The sequence below is a fragment of the Artemia franciscana genome, chromosome 11 (genome assembly GCF_032884065.1).
Source record: "Artemia franciscana chromosome 11, ASM3288406v1, whole genome shotgun sequence".
In the NCBI taxonomy this organism is placed as follows: Eukaryota; Metazoa; Arthropoda; class Branchiopoda; order Anostraca; family Artemiidae; genus Artemia; species Artemia franciscana.
The window spans coordinates 28290257-28307511 of record NC_088873.1 but is presented as its reverse complement, the minus strand read 5'-3'; the positions used below and the strand labels follow the sequence as shown (position 1 = coordinate 28307511).

The 17255-nt window shown below is 33.5% G+C and overlaps 1 protein-coding gene and 1 long non-coding RNA gene across 9 annotated transcripts in view; one reads left to right on the top strand and one right to left on the bottom strand.

The window, feature by feature from the left end:
• LOC136033052 (uncharacterized) overlaps window positions 1-17255 on the top strand; it is a 342211-nt gene that overhangs the window by 280961 nt on the left and 43995 nt on the right. For 7 of the 8 annotated variants that reach the window (XR_010618844.1, XR_010618843.1, XM_065713632.1 and 4 more), the window contains 3 exons: window positions 4345-4410; window positions 5367-5485; window positions 10353-10465. Coding sequence is in view for 6 of the 8 variants with exons in the window: in XM_065713632.1 (XP_065569704.1) it covers window positions 4345-4410; window positions 5367-5485; window positions 10353-10465 (298 nt within the window). In the remaining 2 variants the exon portion in view is untranslated. The remainder of the gene's footprint in view (window positions 1-4344; window positions 4411-5366; window positions 5486-10352; window positions 10466-17255) is intronic. The other variant, XM_065713633.1, reaches the window with a different exon arrangement.
• LOC136033055 (uncharacterized) overlaps window positions 1-17255 on the bottom strand; it is a 142130-nt gene that overhangs the window by 96600 nt on the left and 28275 nt on the right. Inside the window, exon 2 of the long non-coding RNA XR_010618845.1 lies at window positions 8903-9078. This is a non-coding gene — a long non-coding RNA (uncharacterized LOC136033055). The remainder of the gene's footprint in view (window positions 1-8902; window positions 9079-17255) is intronic.

Below are 17255 nucleotides of genomic sequence, written 5' to 3'. Positions count from 1 at the left end.
TGCTCTCTTTCATACCTTTTGAACATTTGTCCAAATTTCCTTATATTAAACCCTTACCGTAAAATTTAAAATTAATCATATTTGGTATCACTATAAAAAAAAAAACAAAAAAAACGTTGATTGTAAGGTTTGGTGTAAATTCTGTGGTATAAATATGAAAAAACGAGTTTTTTCAACAGAAAGTAAGGAGCAACATTAAAGCTTAAAACGAACAGAAATCATTAGTACATGAGGGGGTTCAACCCATCCTCAATACCTCGCTCTTTGCATTAAAGTTCGAATTTTGTTCCAGTTCTTTAAGACTGCCTCCTGAATCACAAAGGCCGTTTAATTAGAATAGAAATCTCTTTTGAAAGCACTAAAGTAAACTTAAGCGTAAAGAATGAGGTATTGACGAAAAGGTGAAGTCCCTTCATATATGTAATAGTTTTTGTTTGTTTTAAGTTTTAATGCTGCAAATTATTATGTATATGGAGGGGTTTACCACCTTGTCAATACTTCTTCAAAAAACTCCTTTCTTTTATTTAACTTCTCAACGTTTTTCAAATAATACTGGGAAATCCAGAACGCCCAATTTTCCACGAAAAATTCCTGTATGGTAACCCTCCTCCCTCTGTGTAAAAATTACCTCTGGAAAGTTCACCTTCAGAAACTACCCTCTCAGTGTGAAAGTCTCCCCGTATAAAACCATAATTATTTATTATGTCTGTAAGGGGGCTATCCTTTTGTCAAATGTCCATTTGACAGGGAGGAAATGCAAGGATTTGTTATCCAGGTTAACCCAGGTCAAATTAATATTGTGGTGCCCAGGCAGAAGGCTACCACATCAAGTTTTCCAGGTGTGCTGGTGTGCCTTTGGTTCACCATCAGCTATGATTCTAGCTTCAAGTAGTTGTAACCAACCAGCATTCTTACTTGTGGTGCCCAGGCACAAGGCTACAACACCAAGTTTTCCGGGTCTGCTGGTGTGCCTTTGGTTCACTATCAGCTATGATTCTAGCTTCAAGTGTATGTAAAAAATCAGCATTCGTATTTCAATTCACTTAACACATTGTTCACATAAAAGATGGATTCAGTATTTAGTGTATACTCCCGCATGGTCTTAAAAGTAAATACAAATTCCCTTTCCTATTTTTGAAAATTATTATCAAAAATAAATTTTGCTATGAAGTAATTAAATTGAAACTAGAAGCAGGAGAATATTTCTGATCTTTTATTCTTTAATGCAATAGATGTATTTTCCTTAAGTATTATTTAGTTCAAAAAATCGATAAAACAACGTTAAGACCACTTTATAATATATTAGCTGTATATTAGAAGAACAGCAAAAGTCTTGCCTGAATTGTCCATTGTTTATTTACCCATCAATTTTACATTTGAATCATCGTAGATGCACTATGTACCCTCCAACGTTCGCCTATGAACCTAATAGCGTCCAGAATTAAAATTAATACATCTATGAACAACGATGGCGAGAATAATGAGGACTTTTTCTTTCCCAACACAGTGAATGCACAAAACCTATTTGAATATTTTGGCCTTATATCTAACGGCCGTCTTCAGCAAAGAAAATCATAGACAATAGCACACTTACCATAAAAGTTCTTGGTTAAAAATCCATTTTTTAAAATAGCCTAGGCATCATTACTTCTTAACTAAAAGTTCAGCCAAGTCTGTGTGACAAAACCTAACATTTTACAAGCTTTTATACAAGCATTTTTAACTGCACGAGAACATCAATGTTCTCATGATCAGCTATTGCTGATTCTTCGATTAGATGATAATTGTTTTCCAATTTATTTTGTAATAATTGCTCAGATATTGGAACATCAATACTAGTATGCATAGAAACTATGTCAAAGCTGCTTAATATGGAATTTTCAGAAATGTCTATCTGTTCCAAAAATCTTACATAAAAAATTCAGTTCATCTTGTAGAAAAATTGAAACAGATAGACATTTCCAAAAATTCCGGTAATATCTCTTGCCGATAGAGTACTTAATATCTGTTCAGAGCCGTATACTAAAAAACAATTAAATTTTATTACAGACTTACTTTTTGGCAACGGGTACCCAGTTTCTCTTATAAATACTGTTATTGCTCAAAGATTAAAGATACATTCTTCTAAAGCCTTAAACCCCACACCAGTAAACGATTCGAATAAACACACAAGCACGATTTATCTACCTTATATTCCAAAAATTACTTCAAAACTTAAAAAAGTTTGTTTAAAAAATAATTTACATGTTGTCTTCACAAGTAATTTAAGTATAATGAATCTTCTCAATTCTGGTAAGGATGAAACCCCAGCTACTCGTCTAAGATGGGTGTATCAAACACCATGTAGTTGTAGAAATTATTAGATTGGTCAAACCCACCAAAATTAAGGAACAAGATCACGGCAACACACGAAAGTATTGAAAAAGTATTAAAATCTAAAAATAGTTCCATATCTTTCGATTCAGCTTTAAGTTATATTTTATATAACTTTTATATAAAGTTATAAATATTTTTGAAAATCCAAACCATTATGTTTTATTTTACGAAATATTTCTAATTAGCAATGACCTAGGAATCAAACAAACTGTCCACGAGGCAAGCGAAACCAAACAAAACTTAAATAATAATGAATCCCTAAATAGAGACTTGGGTGGTATACACACTCAAAATATGTACACAAAAATAATTATAGAAAATAGTGTATTTCAAAATAAAACAAAATTAGGCACCAATAAAGACAAACCCAATCCCAAAAGAACAATACGAATAGCTGCAGAGAAACCAAACATTGCAATAAGAAATTATTCCGATTTCTAATAAATACTGTTAGTGAAATGAATGAACCTTTTTAGCTTGTAAAATGTTAGCTTTCACACAGTCTTGGCTGAACTTTTTGTTATGAAGTAATGATGCCTACGTTATTTTAAAAAATGGATTTTTAACCAAGACTTTTTATTTTAAGTGCGCTATAGTTTATTATTTTCTTTGCTGAGGATGTCTCTTAGGAATAGGGCCCAAATATTAAAAGAGGTTTTGTGCATTCACTATCTTGGGAAAAAAAAGTTCTCTTCTGTATTTGTATGATAGCAATTGTTCTATATCGCTCTAGGGATACCACGATGTCATTGTAGCTAACGTTTGATATGACCTCGTTCATTGATCTTTTCAGTAAAAGTTGATCTATATCAAAACCAATTCTTCTCCTTAAGTGCAAACTGTGCCCTGGTCTTTTGAAAGCATCGAGAAGTCAGCCTTACTCATCTTAATTTCTGCTTGTCATAAGTTTGACTCGGTTATATATTTTAGTCTCTCTTTGCTTTAGTTTTCATTGATTTGAGGACGGTGATTTGTGGTATTTTTTTTTATTATTTGACAACGTTTCTGTTCATTTGTGGTTTAAGGTAGCTCTTTGCCTTTCTTTGAAAAACCAAATTTGGTGAAAGAGATTTTACCATTAATTTCCAAAAATGACCTCTGAAAAACTTCAGTTTTCAAAAACTGAAAAACCTGTCATTGACCTAAATAGCTATCCCGCTCCTTTCTATAACCACAATACTACCGAAGTAACCATGGTGTATACCAGATAGTAACTGAATCAAAACTAAACATTCCTTGCTGTTGACAAAAATAGTAAATTTATCCAGTATTTTAGCATATTAAAGCCAATATTAGATTTATGGGATCAAAAGTTAGAGTCTCCTCTTTTGAAAATTGGAATTAATTACAAAAAAAAACTGGCCAGGTCTCAAATATTCTAAATATTTTGATTTTACATCTTAAATAGTTTTTTTTCGGTAGTCTAACTTTTATATTTTCAATTTTACACACATTTTATTATTGTGCACAAGGAGGAACATTAACAGTAGTTATCTTGTACTATTTCATTTTTGATTCAAATTGATTCAGAATTAAGTTTTTAGAAGAAAATGGCAGACACACTAATTTATTTAAAGTAGTGCTTTCTTTCAAAAATCCAGGTTTTCAGACTAAATTAAGAAATTCTAAATACTAGAGATGTAACTTTGGATTTTATGGAAACTGCAATGGTGTAAATATATTGATAGTTTTCAGTTCTCAATTTAATAGTTCTAACGATCTGTCTATCCCACAAATATCCAACCCTCGTTTTTACAGGGAATATTGACTTTTGTTCCAAATTTAAAAGCCTGTCAGATTGTGTTCACTTTGTTTGCACCTCACGAAGGCTTTCCAATACCGTTTTTAGTTGCTGAGAAGAAAATTTTCCGGAAAAGAACAAGGCAAAAACTATGTACAGCCTGGGAATGAGATAGCAAGTGAGTTCCTAGAGCGGTAAAGTCTATTCTTTCTCTCTTTTTATTTCAGGAAAAGAGGGAAAATCCTGTAAAGCTACCCTAAAGAGGCAAAGAATTGGCCAAAACAGCCGAGAAGGTAACTTATTTTAATTGAGTAAACGAAATTAAGAAAAATTTTGAGTTGGATATCATTGTGTGGGCATATGCATTTGTATTTTGGATCATGCTGAGATATAATCACATTATTTGGAGAAACATTTATTAACTGGAAATAGAATTTTGGAGAATAATATTTAGATTAAAACGTGTTTATCTGAAGTACCCAATGATGGTTAAAGGAAGACATTATTCTTAGGAATAACTTCGTGACTCAAATAAAAGACAAATATAAAAAGAAATAATAATCTTAAGATTTATGAATATCCAGTTCTTTTTTAAAAGTATGAAAACTTTTATTAAATAGACTTTTTTGACTGCAAATATACCTTCACTAAGGATTCAGTTGAAGCTTGAAGATATGGACTGAAAAGGACTTAAAATTAATGTAATCAACACGATTCAGTCCTTAGAAGTATGAACTCTCGCATTAATATTTACGAAAAGAAACGTAAACACGTTTTAAATAAAGTAGACGACTTGAATAATATCCCGAATGTTCTCTTAGAATAATCTCCCTGAGGAAAATATTGTTAAACAGACATATCTTCACTGAAAAAAAATCACTATTACCGTATCTAACAGGGTTTATACAACCTACAAATAGCAGGGCTTCTCATGAATGGGAAACAAAACCAGGGAATATTGCTCAGAATGTGGAATTTATTGTTATAAGAGCTATGCATGGGCAGGGTTAACCCACCTTTTTATTTAACTATTAGTTTTAGTGATAAGTAATCGTCTAAGCGTATCCCCCTACCCAGAATAGTTTTATTTTGCAGGATTTTTAGGCTTTGAAAAATTTTCTTAAACAATTTTCAATGTTAACTGATTATCTAGTATATATTACTTGAGTTTATTTTGCTGGTTTGCTTTTTTTTTAACACTTACTTCTTTTCCAGTTTTCTTTTTTGATTTTATAGTATTTGATTTCAGTATCAGATTTTGGTTTACAAGTTTCATTTCAACAGCATGATGACTACGATATCGCCATTGTAGAGAAAGTTTATAGCTCAAGCTCAGCGGCAACTGCTGGTCTGAAAATTGGCTACAGGGTAAGTGAAATAAAATTGTTCAAATGCTGATTATTCTGACCAGAATATTATTATTTTTAAAATGCGGTTTCGTCTTGCGTTTTTCAGAGAAATTAAGAAAAAACTAGAAGAGACTAGCATCAAAAAACTTGAATTTTTGCCTTTTATAATTGGGAAAAATTTCAACTACAACTCACCTCAAATTCTCCTTTGGGTGTTTTAACAGTCATCATTTTTTAGTAATACCGAATTTTTACGGATAAATCGTGATGGAGAAAGGGTAAACAAAACATTTCATGCGTATAATTCGCCATAAGCATTATATTTTTAAAAGAGTTTGTTTTTTAGTTGTTAAATGTAATGGTTGCCTTAAAAATAAGTTGGTTTATTTTGTTGCCAACATACAACTAGTTCAGCATTAGAGGTCTCAATTCAGGGCAGGAAGTGCGTATTTTGTGGTGGCTGCATCGTGATGTGCGAGAATTATGTGAAAAGAATTTGGTTTTAAGAACAAAATTGATAACCTTTATCTTAAGACTGATTAACTACTTCCACCATAGGTTCGTGAGTTAAACCATATTTTTTTTGGCTGTCTGGGATGAAGGAGTTATGGTTTCTTTTGTGGGTTATCATAGTTGCACTGATTGCTACAATAGTCCAGGTGCCAGTATACGAACAGACTCTTATTTTCATGTCGCCATGACACATCTGTTTCGCGCAATCTCTAAGCAGTTTCTTGTCTTATCGAACCCGCTGATTACGATTATATCCAGGAATAGGTACCTCCGAGGGATTTTTAACCCTTAAAAATGACTTGAAAGATTAAAAACTATTTCAAAAGTTTTATTTTTTTTTTTTTTTTTAAGTTTGCACCTCTACCTTTTACAACACTTCTGCAAGGCGTGCAATTTAAATGGCGCAGTAGATAATTATGTAAGAGGGAATTCTAGTGCTTATTTATACCAATAGGTGAAACGTTCTTTTTCAAACCCTGGAGAAGGTACGGAAGTGGTTAAAAAAAAGTTCTGTTAAATGCTGGTAAAATACAGGGTCAACAACCAACATCCTAAAAAAAACTTCAGTATGAGCTCCTCTATTATTCCCCGGCATTATTTGAAGCACAGTCTGACGTATTCAGATTCGTCTGAAAAATTCAGATCTGGAAAGACATCTGATTTGATAAATTTCTAGTTTTTGATGTCAATTCGAAGTTTTGATTTATTCTAGACTTTACGCCTCTCTTATGGGCTTGAAAAGAATTATTTTTTAGTATCCATGATGACATACGAAATGGTACAAGAAGAAACTATGCGTATGTGGATTCATACTCTCGAAAATGGTTCCATTGTTTTTTTCTGAAAATTGGCACACTTGGATTTTCTGACCTGAAATGAAGATCTGTATAGATCACGAGTTTGAAAAAATTGATGCCTTAGCTTTAAAACCACGTTTTTAATTTAAATAATGTTATATTAATATTTTTAAATTGCAACTACAGTAAAAGGCATGAAACATTTGACAGCGAAAATTGCATTGAGTTGCAAACGAAAACGTTGCAGAACGAAATTTGCGGTTAAAAGACAATCCACGTGGCTAAAAAAGCGCATGGAAAAAATCTTCGTTACGATATTCATTGGAAATGAATCACAATGAGACTTGCGGCTAGGCGACCACAAGCATCAAAACAAATAAAAAATGAAAATGTTGTATAACAAAATTTGCAGTTAGCAATTTTTTCATTCATTTGAAAATGCTTGTTTGTCACCCTATGACTTGACAGGCATGGAAAAAGCAACAGCTAGAATCACACTAAATTGCAAAAGAAAATATTAAATTATGGTTAGAAGAGAAATCAAAATTCGACAGATTGTAAAAAAAAAGTTTCGTTATAGCATCTGTGAAGCATAAGTGGGAAGGAGGAACCTCTTAGTTCAGTGGAAATTGTAGATTACCCACTATATGATTTAAAAATAGGGAGCAACACGATAGTTACGCTAATCCACAGTTTAGATTTAGATATTTCAGAGAGTATATACAATGAAACGTGCTTGGTTGTTACTGAGTTATATAACAACTTTATTAAAGAAAAACATAATTACTGGAGAAAATCTGGAAAAGAAGTTTTTTGGTCTTTATGACGTTATGAAAAATTATACAAGAAGCTGATGGTCCAAAACACCTAAACCAAAAGGCAAAGAAAAATATAGGAGGCATGATGAACAAAAATGATGCACCCTTCCTCCTTTTGTTTTGTATGAATGGAGAGGGGATAGGTTGCAACTGGAGTAAAGTGTTGTGAAAATGTCGTTTATAGGCTAAATTCAGTAGATGATCAAATCGTTCTTCTATTGTCGTAGACCAAAGAGTCATTATTTATCAATTTGATCTCGCAAAATATTTATTTTTTCCCAAGCTACCTTGGAATGGCAGTTCTTTGCCATCTGGAATACTTCCTATTTTCTAGCGGAGGGCATTTCACTATTGCTCCTGCAAAATCGTTTTCAAATGTTTTAAAAAGAAGCCCCAGTTCTGTACCGCAGCTGGAAACAGAATCTGGGCTGTAGCTTAAAATATGTAAGAAAAACTTCAAGTGGCAAAAAATTGTCATCTGTTCTGATTCAAGAATGGTAACAGTTATTTACATTGATTGTACTAGTAGATTTCATTTTGGAAACAAATTGTTGGGAATTTCGAAAAAAAGCCTAAAAAACCTCGGAAATGGCGTCAGACAAAAAAGAAAGTACGCCATTGGAAGTTTCAAAAACTCATGCAGGTTAACTATAGCTCTTCACCCTGAACAGCAAGCGAAATCTCATACTGAAGTTCTCATACGAAATCTCAAGTATGAGTACTGAAGCATACGGAGGATGCTGCAAAACAATTTTGGCAAAGTTGAAAACTCTTTAAAATATGGTAATAAAGTTAGCCGTTTGCTTTCATAGCCATACCCCAAGTCATAAAGTCTGCACACTAAGTGGTACGTCATCAGTGCAAGAAAATAGGAACATGCTGGTAATCAAATACTCCACAAAAATCCAAGCAATTCGCCAATTGTATGTTTTATTTTCAAAAATCTTTGGCAATAATTGTTCTTTGTATAACCGCTGAAATACCCCGTCTTGTTTTTGTTTTTTTCATTGAACTAGTTTTCAAATGGAATAATGATGCAGTGAGCTGCACATTACATCTTCAGTTTCTAATTTGGAAGTTTAATCCTATTCAAGTATGCACTGAATTTATTTCGGATAAGAACTAAAGTATTCTTCCCACTCAGATTAAGGTAACTGATAGACACTCAGACATTAAGTTTTAACTGATTACCCTCATTTCCTACAAATCTATACGGATGGGTTGATAAAAGAGTCCAAAGCTGCTTAAATCGGTACGATCCTAAGTTACACTTTGAATATTTGTACCAGGCTGCCAAATTAATCTTACCTCCTGACTGCTGAGATCAATTTAGGCTGTAGCTGTAATTTAGGCACGCAAAACCTCCACTATCGAAAAAGTGCATTGTCTTCTCAGGCTCAAAGTCAGCTTTACAGTTGGTTTCTAAAGTGCGCATATCTGAACCCGAGTCAGATCTGCACTTCCTTCGGAGCTTCTTCTTTAACCTACAAGAGAGGAATATTATCACCCAGTTGCAACACATTCTAAGTCATCAGGATATACACTATAATAAAATTTCTGATTTGTTGGCAAATTCTACAGTGGACGCCCCCCATTTCTGCAAATGCCAGGCTACTCAATCCACGTGACGCAAAACGACAGAGAACACATCAGGAACGGATCTTACCTACTCTTCTCAGATTCCTCTTACGGGAAAGTAATGTTCTTTGTTTCAGAATTAAGAAGAACTTTGATTTTAGGAAAAGAAAAAATAGAATGGAATAAAAGGGACTACCATTACTGCAGAATTTGTTTAAAAGTACCTGAGACTTTCTAACACTATTTTTTAATGCTACAGCACAGTTTACCTGGCAGGAACAATTAACCGTAAATTTGAAAGACTAAAAATAGATAAAGATATAGAAAAACTATTTAACTCCAATTACAATGCAGCAGATGAAAGATTGCTGCACAAAAGCACAATTGATTTTTTAGTGGATAATGATATTGTTTGAGTCAGTTTTCCCATAGAGTTCTACAGTGCAGATGTGAGTGAGAATGAGTAGGATTAGCCGTGTAGGTACTAGCCGTTCTATGGGCCTTAAATTGCTGTGAACGGGCAGGTCAAGTACTCGTATTCTCTACAAGGAATTCAATTCCATCATTTCTTGTTTCCGGCTTGTCCTGTATTATAGTGCCTGTTGCACAAAAAGGATTTGTAGTTTGGGTCGCTGCGTAGCAGTAAATTGAATCAAACTAAGAATATTCTTGAAGGGGCCTGGAGATTCATATTTGCAAAATTTTTGCCATTTTCAACTTAATAAAATCCAATCCCCTATCCTCCCTCAGTAACGCCTGGATAGTTATATGTCAATCAAGAGTACTATATTCCTTGAATTTTGTATAACAAAACAAAAACGAAAAAAGAAAAAGAAAAAATAAAAAAAGAAAAGAGAGATAAAAATGTAATGATTGTGTCAATGTTGAAGGTAAAAATAAATAAATATAGAGCTTTTTTCTTTATATGATAATTACACTGATTTTTTAAGTTTTAATTGTGTATCTAACAAAAACCTCCTAGAAGCCAAAAAGAGTGTATTTTGGGTTCCAGGTGCTGTTTTTCAAAAGAAAATGAAAAGAGTTTGAAGAAAATCCACTTTTCTACGAAAAAACGTCCTCGGTTCTTCTCTATCTGCCATTTAAACCAACCTTAAATCGTTTTTAATTTTTAATGGAAACGTACAAATTTGAGCTTTTTCTATCTATTTCTTATTTCCAGATAATAAGGTGGGATGGTGTCCCGCTACAAATGAGAACATCAGACGAAATTCAAGCAATACTAGAAGACAGTGGTGATGTAGTTGAAGTCGAATACAAAATAATGGACGAAGAGTAAGTTCATTAAAACAAGGACTAATTGTCTTGGTTTATATCATTTTTTATGGTCCCATTTATTCAGGAAAAAAACGTAATCCCTTTTTTAGTAGCCATGACTTATTTTGGCACAAAAGAGAGAAGACCAGGTAAAAACAGTTTAAGTTGTCCCATGAATCAAAGAGTTCATTGTAATGAGCTGAAAGAAGAAATGGATACGTAGAACATGATAATTATACCCAATTTTGAAAACTATATCCAGAAAGAACGCAATCTTATTGTTAATTTCAACTTTTTTTTTCCAAGACAAATAATTATGCTTTATCATTTTTTTTTCCAAGGGATAACTGTGGCGAATCAATTATCCTAGAATGTTGAGAGGGGTCCGTTTAGTACGCACTGAAATTTTGAAAACATTTTTTGTGGTCTTTTGAAAGGTTTCACCACAACACAGTGGCTCTTTCTGCCACACTGTGGCGTAAAATCAAAACTATGATCCAATTAGCGGCCCAAATTTTGGCTATATTTGAACAATTGAATCACCTTCTGGGCGTAAACTCTCAAAAAGAACATTTTATACTAAGATTTATTAGATTTTGATAAAGCCTCAGATAAACATTGAAGAAAGTGTGAGTATAATCTAATCGTTTATCTTCTTTCATTCTCAGGATTATTCTAAAACTAAGCCTGTTATTTCAGTACAATAAGGTGATACCTAGCTTATTGTAGAATGAATAGAATGAAAGTGTAAAATCAAAGATATGCTTATTAGCTAAAAGGAGGAAGATGCTTAGGGGGGTGGGCATCCCTTTAAAAAGTATTGTTTCGAAGAGCAGTTTTGAAAACTGTAAAAAAAAAAAAAATAGCCAAAAGCATTATATTTGATATGCCAGACACTATTCCTTTCCCTCTTCAGAAATATTTAAAATGTTACATTTTGTCACGCATGTTTATTATTCTCAGCAGAATTTTAGTACGAACATAAAACTTGAATGTAAAAAACACCAGCTAAAGTAAGAAGTGATAAACCCCTTCCCATATGTGAGAGTTTTAAATACAACATTTTGTTGCAACAAACCTTAAATACAAAGTGACTCCTATCAATATGAAACGAAGCGTGAAAAAATGAATGTTTTTTGTTTTTTTTTACCAAGTATCAAACAACAAAATTCATTATTTATGCTGATGCAGAATATGCAAAATTTGATAATTTCAAAATGACTTTTCCCAAGCTATTAGCAGATAAAAATTCGCATGGTTTAGAATTGAGATTACACTATCACAAAAGGGGTTGAGAGGAAAATTATATAATGAAATTGAAAATGTATGAAAACCGTGAATAAACTGTCAATAAAATATGAAATATATCATAATTCTAAAGAAGAAGTGTAACGTGGAGATTCATTTCTTTCTGCTGAGATGTTTGTCCCGAGCCAGTGGTTGTATATTTCTGAAAAACAGGTGTGTTAGAATGGAAATTGAAAGACTTATTACACTTGTTCTGTAACGAAAGACACCCTAATTACTTAGAATTAGGTCCTCACACGCCTGAGGGCACATAAGGCAGCAACAGTGGTTCACCACAACGACCTGTCCTGAGCCCTCGACCATAGCTCCTCGATTGAAGACCCCGCCAACTTCGCCTCCTTCTCTAACATCCTGCTAATGGTCATTTTGGGTCTCCCTGACTTGCAGAGGCCAGTGGGTGTCCAACACCATATGTCGTGAGGCAGCCTTCCATCACCCATTCGCACCATTTGCCCCAATACATCCAACGTCGCTTTTTAATGACATCTAGGATGGGGGTGTGATTTGTCATACTATAAATATCATCATTTCTTGTTCTCTACGCCCAATGTATATTCAAAATAGATCTTAAGCATTTATTATCGAGTGCCCGTAGTCCAGGGCTTCTTAAGCTTTTGTATTTCCCGAACCCATTTATGATTGCGAGTTTCTTAACGACCCCAACAAATATAAAAGAAAAATAGACTAATATTTTTTGATGATATACTTATTAGGTAGCAATATACATGTGCATATGAAAATAAATAATTTTACAATTCGTTTTGAAACATATAAAATGTAAAATTGAAATTTGAAAAAAATGTTATAGAAATGTTTTTATTAGTTTCAAAAACAAAAGTGGATTCTGACCGTCTTAATTCTCTCGAATTTATCCAAGTAGTTGTGTGGTAAATATTAAATTAAAGTTTACGCTAAAAATTTAATGATATGGATGTGCCTGTTTTATATTGCATAACAAATCAAATCTTGGTGTAATGTTTGAAACTGCTGGACGTAAGACCTCTTCAACAATTTTTTTATCGATGAACGATATTGGGATTTAATATGTGTTAAAGCTGAGAAAGTAACTTTACATAGATATGTGGTGTTGAATGGTAGAAGTACATTTAACACCATATCGGCGATTATAGGAAATTCAGTTCTAGTTCTGATCTAGAATTCAATCAAGAGCTTTTTTTGGAATTGCAGTTTTAAGTTTGAGTCACACGAAAGCTCAGCAAATTCCTCTTGAGCTTTGAGTGGCAGACGATCAAACTCACTTAAGCCAATCCAATACGGCTTTTGAATCTAAGCTGCTTTTTGTAAATCAATATCTAATATAAAATATGTCCGGAACTGTATTTCTAGCGTTTTTAAGTGATCAACAATAGTTTTTGCAATAAAAGTCTTACGATGAATTTTCTCAATTACAAAATTGTCGACACCGGAAAACATTTCGAACGAATTTTTTTCGACCCCACTTTTCCAAATGCTGATCTTTTTAATAATTAAATAAAAAAAACTAATTTTTTTAGCTGAAAGTAAGGAGCGACATTAAAACTTAACGGAACAGAAATTACTCCGACATTAAAACTTACGAACAGAAATTACTCCGTATATAAAATGGGTTGTCCCCACCGCAATCCCTCGCTCTTTACGCTAAAGCTTTTAATTGTTTTAAAAAGTAGAATTGTGGCAAAGAATCAAACTTTAGCGTAAAGAGCGAGGGATTGCGGAGGGGACAACCCATTTTATATACGGAGTAATTTCTGTTCGTTTTAAGTTTTAATGTCACTCCTTACTTTCAGCTGAAAAAATTAGTTTTTTTTTATTTAATTTCTGAACGTTTTTGAATTAATGCATGTTTGGTTTTGGCTCTCCGCACATAAACTATTAAAATGAAATTTGTTTATTAATTCTTTTTTTGCTAAATGGCTTTCTCTTAGTTTTGATCAGACAATTTTGAGAAATAAGGGGTGGAGAAGGAAGCCTAGTTGCCCTCCAATTTTTCGGTTACTTAAAAAGGCAACTAGAACTTTTAATTTTTAACGAACGTTTTTATTAGTAAAAAATATAGGTAACTTAAGAATTAACTTACGTAACAAACTTTCATAACTTTATATTTTTATTATGTATACGAGGGGGTTTGTACCCTCGTTAATACCTCGCTCTTTACACTAAATCGTAAGTTTTGTCCCAATTCTTTAAGAATGATCCCTGAATCAGAAAGGCCGTAAAATAAATAGTTGAAATTACTAAAAATACTTTAGCATAAAGAGCAAGGTATTTATCTCCTCCTAAATACCTCGCTCTTTATGCTAAAGTATTTTTAGAACCTCTCATATGCGTTATAATCTCTGTTCGTTTTAAGTTTCAATGCTACTTCTTCCTTTCATTTGAAAAACCGTTTTCATGTCTATTTTTCATTGTTTTCTTATAGCAATGCAAGAGAATCCTGCGCCCTTTTCATTGAATTTTTCTTCCCCCGTGACAGATTCCACCAAGGAAAGATCCTCCAACATAGCCCCCTCTCCTCAGCCCCACCCCCAAACAAAATAAAATCCCCCTGAAACGTCTGTACACTTCCGAATAACCATTATTAAATGTAAACACTGGTCAAAGTTTGTAACTTATAGCCCCTCCCCCAGTGATTGTGGGGGAGTAAGTCATCCCCAAAGACATAGTTATTATGGTTTTTGACTATGCTGAACAAAATGGCTATCTCAAAATTTTGATCCGTTGACTTTGGGAAAAAAATTAGCGTGGGAGGGGGCCTAGATGTCCTCCAATTTTTTTGGTCACTAAAAAAGGGCACTAGAACTTTCCATTCCTTTAGAATGAGCCTTCTTGTGACATTCTAGGACCACTTGGTCGATACGATGACCCCTGGGGAAAAGAAAAAAAAACAAACAAACAAATAAACACGCACCCGTGATTTGTCTTCTGGCAAAAAATACAAAATTCCACGTTTTTGTAAATAGGAGCTTGAAACTTCTACAGTAGGGTTCTCTGATACGCTGAAACTGAAGGTGTCATTTTCGTTAAGATCCTACGTTTTTTAGGGGGTGTTTCCCCCCACTTTCCTAAATAAGGCAAATTTTCTCAGGCCCGTAACTTTTGATGGGTAAGACTAAACTTGATAAAACTTATATATTTAAAATCAGCATTTAAATGCAATTCTTTTGATGTAGCTATTGATATCAAAATTCAATTTTTTAGAGTTTTGGTTACTATTGAGCCGGGTCGCTCCTTACTACAGTTCGTTACCACGAACTGTTTGAAACTTTCAATTTTACCGTTTGAACTAATACATCGCAATTTTTTCCTTGAAGAGACAAGTTAAGATCGTTTAACTTCGCAAAAATATCTGACAAATAACACAGCTTGGATAGCCACAAGTCATTTTGAAAAAAAAAACAGCAAATTCACATTTTTGTTCAGTTCAAAATATTTCGATCTCGTCCTTTAATAACAATAATCTTTTTAAACTTTGACCTCTTGACAACCATCTTGCTTCTGCATGTAATAACAAAGTTGTGTAGTTGGAATCCGTATCCTTGCAGAGATTTGAAAATAAGCGACTGTTAAGGACATGGCTGTTAATAATAAAATTAAATATAAAAAAACGAGTTTTTATAACTGAAAGTAAGGAGCGACATTAAAACTTAAAACGAACAGAAATTACTTCGTATATGAAAGGGGCTGCTTTCTCATCAACGCCTCGCTCTTTACGCTAAAGTTTGACTCTTTCTCTCAACTTTTCTTTTTTAAACAGTAAAAAATTTTAGTGTAAAGAGCGGGGCGTTGATGAAGAAGCAGCCCCTTTCATATACGAAGTAATTTCTGTTCTTTTTAAGTTTTAATGTCGCTCCTTAATTTCCGTTAAAAAACTTTTTTTAAATTAATTTCTCAACGTTTTTGAATCAATGCATGTTTTTATTTTGGCTCTCCGCAGATGAATAATTAAAACGAAATTTGCATATTTATTTTTTTGGCTAAATGGCTTTCTCATAATTTTAATCGAATGATTTTGAGAAAAAAGAGCGGGGGAGGTAGCCTAGTTGCCCTCCGATTTTTGGGTTACTTAAAAAGGCAACAAGAACTTCTAATTTTTTATGAATGTTTTATTAGTAAAAGATATACGTAACTTATAAACTAGCCAACGTAACAAACTTTTGTATTCTCATGTTTTTATTACATATATGAGGGGTTCACCCCCTAGTCAGTACCTCGCTCTTTACACTAAAGCTTAAATTTTGTCCAAATTCATTAAGAATGATCCCTGAATCACAAAAGCCGGAGAATAAATAGTTAAAATTACTAAAAATACTTTAGCGTAAAGAGCGATATATTAGTAGGAGGTGATCTCCTCATAGGCGTAATAATTTCTGTTCGTTTTAAGTTTTAATGCCGCTCTTTACTTCCAGTTGAAAAAACTTTTTTATACTTATTTTTTCAGTTTTTTTAAATAATGCTAGAAAATCCTGCGCTCCCTTCACGGAAATTTTCTTCCCCCATGGCAAATTCCTCGAATGAAAGTTCCCCCAACGTATCCCCCTATTCTCAGCCCCTCCACCCAACCAAAATCCCCCTGAAAACTTCTGTAAACTTCCCAATAACCATTACTATTTGTAAGCACTGGTCAAAGCTTGTAACTTGTAGCCCCTCCCAGGGGGACTGTGGGGGAGTAAGTCGTCCCCAAAGACACAGTTATAAGGTTTTTCTACTACATTGAATAAAATGGCTATCTCAGAATTTTGATCCGTTGACTTTGGGAGAATAATTAGCGAGGGAGGAGGCCTAGGTTCCCTCCAATTTTTTTGGTCACTTAAAAAGGGCACTAGAAATTTTAATTTCCGTTAGAATGAGCCCTCTCGCAACATTCTAGGACCACTGGGTCGATACGATCACCCCTGGAAAAAAACATAAAAAAAAAACAAATAAACACGCATCCGTGATCTGCCTTCTGTAAAAAAAAAAAAAAAAAAAAAAAACAAACAAAATTCCACATTTTTGTAGATAGGAGCTTGAAACTTCTACGATAGGATTCTCTTATACGCTGAATCTGAATGTATGACTTTCATTAATATTCTGTGACTTTTAGGGGGTGTTCCCCCTATTTTCTAAAATAAGGCAAATTTTCTCAGGCTTGTAACTTTCGATGGGTAAGACTAAACTTGATGAAACTTATAAATTAAAACTCAGCAATAAAATGCGATTCTTTTGATGTAGCTATAGGCATCAAAATTCCATTTTTTAGAGTTTTGGTTACTTTTGAGCCGGGTCGCTCGTTGCTACAGTTCGTTACCACGAACTGTTTGATTTATGACCTTAACACCATCTTGAAGCACATCGTTCAATTCTGGTGCTATCAATCAATTAAGAAACGCCCAAAGGTTTTTTACATGCCGGTACTGTAAGGTCCCGTCGGTCTCGAAAGGGTTAAACTGACTAACTCGGAATAACATGCACTTCGTTCACAATCATACAATGGCTAAGTGACAATAACACGGAATGTTTA